The sequence below is a fragment of the Etheostoma spectabile genome, chromosome 15 (genome assembly GCF_008692095.1).
Source record: "Etheostoma spectabile isolate EspeVRDwgs_2016 chromosome 15, UIUC_Espe_1.0, whole genome shotgun sequence".
In the NCBI taxonomy this organism is placed as follows: domain Eukaryota; kingdom Metazoa; phylum Chordata; class Actinopteri; order Perciformes; family Percidae; genus Etheostoma; species Etheostoma spectabile.
In genome coordinates, this window is record NC_045747.1 from 10486212 (window position 1) to 10488154 (window position 1943).

At 42.2% G+C, this 1943-nt stretch overlaps 1 protein-coding gene across 2 annotated transcripts in view; it reads left to right on the forward strand.

Moving 5' to 3' along the window:
• sdk2a (sidekick cell adhesion molecule 2a) overlaps positions 1-1943 on the forward strand; it is an 87158-nt gene that overhangs the window by 70604 nt on the left and 14611 nt on the right. For both annotated transcript variants that reach the window (XM_032537158.1, XM_032537159.1), the window contains exons 25-29: positions 266-503; positions 599-714; positions 865-1054; positions 1334-1432; positions 1585-1779. In XM_032537158.1, coding sequence (XP_032393049.1) covers positions 266-503; positions 599-714; positions 865-1054; positions 1334-1432; positions 1585-1779 — 838 coding nt within the window. The remainder of the gene's footprint in view (positions 1-265; positions 504-598; positions 715-864; positions 1055-1333; positions 1433-1584; positions 1780-1943) is intronic.

Consider the following 1943-nt stretch of genomic DNA (forward strand, 5'->3'; position numbering starts at 1 on the left):
ATTTAGTGAATGGGCTATTATTTGAAGACAATGGAGTATTTTTTACATTTAATAAAACCAATACTTGCAGAACTTAGTGTTGAGAGGGTTTAGCTTTTCTTCCCACATTGCTTCTCATCATTCCTGACACCACCTCTTAGCTGTTGTAAAATCACATTGATGTATGGCCTCTCATGGCCTATTACTTCATTATGCACTCTGTTATGATGTCATTTATATTGATCTTGCTTGAACTGGGGGAAAAACAAAACGAAAATTCTCTTAGCCTCTTCCAGAGTGGGAGTACAATGGGAATCCAGATCTCGTTGGCTACCGGGTCCAATACTCTAAAGCTGGCTCTAAAGGGGGAGTTCTCTCCCATGTCATCATGGACCGGCAGGAGAGGGAGTTCACTATTGAAGACTTAGAGGAGTGGACAGAGTATGAGGTCAGAGTTCAGGCCATCAATGGTATTGGCTCTGGGCCCTGGAGCCAGCCAGTTCACGGCAGGACCAGGGAGTCTGGTGAGGAAGGAAAAATATATGCAAAAACATGCCAAACACATGCATGAAGGTGTGCTTGAAGTGTGCTAAGCTCTTTGCTTTACCTTTTACTGTAGTACCCTCCAGCGGACCCACCAACGTGTCAGCTTTTGCCACCACCTCCAGCAGCGTCCTTGTGCGGTGGGGGGAAGTCCCAGAAGCTGACTGCAATGGACTGATCTTGGGATACAAGGTCAGGCCCCTTACACCATTCACCTGAAAATTATCTCTATTTAAGATTAGAATCCTCAGGATTTTACATCCCTAATGTTTCTCTATTTCTTAATTTTTTATTGCCTTAAATTCATCTAAGTGTATAACATCCTGTGTATGTGTATTTCAGGTTGTGTATAAGGAGAAGGACTCAGACACCGCTCCTAGCTTCTGGGCAGTGGAGGGCAACACCACCCATAGTGTCCAACTGACTGGTCTGGGCAAGTACGTCCTGTATGAGATCCAGGTCCTCGCCTTCACACGTATAGGAGACGGAAGGAGCAGCTCGCCGTCCATTTTAGAGAGGACCCTGGACGACGGTAAACAAACCCAACTAACCCTTTGAGATTGAAAAATTATCTAAAAAAAACTTTAAAGTTGATCAATTTATCTATCATGTTCTTGTATGAAGTACTTCTTCTACAAATTATTGTAATGTTCTGGCTTAAGAAACATGTTATACATATGATGATATCATTCTTTTGAAGCTTGTTTTAAGATGGATATATTTCCTTGGTTCATTTTTTTATCTGTGGATTTATGTCACATGGATTACTCTCGTCTGATTTGTCTTTTTGTTTGATTTTTTTGTGTGATAGTACCTGGTCCTCCAGTCGGCATCCTCTTCCCAGAAGTCAGAACCACGTCAGTCAGGCTCATCTGGCAACCTCCTGCACAGCCCAATGGCATCATCCTGGGTGAGTTTGCAGTATACAGACTTTCATCTATGACCTCAGTTATTATCATGAGATAAAAAGAAATGTCCCTCAAAAATAATATTGTTTGATTTTGTAGTGCAGCTGAATTTTTTCCAGCATTACTTTGTATTGATATGAGTTTGTACTCTTAGCCTATCAGATCACATACAGAAGAAACTCTTCAAATAGCAACGCCGCCACCGTAGACGTGCTGAGCCCCAGCGCGCGACAGTACACAGCGTCTGGACTGAAACCAGAAATGGTTTATGTATTCCGCCTCACTGCTCAGACACGAAAGGGCTGGGGTGAGGCCGCCGAGGCTTTAGTGGTCACAACAGAAAAGAGAGGTACGTGTAAAATACTGCAGTGATTTAATTTATTTAAAATTAAAGTCAAATGTATGGAGTCACTTAGAAATTTCTATTGCACTCCATTGAAGACAGAATACCAGCTCAGATCAGAGATGAGTTGCATTGTTTTTTTTAACCAGGGCAGCAGTTTTCAGATTACA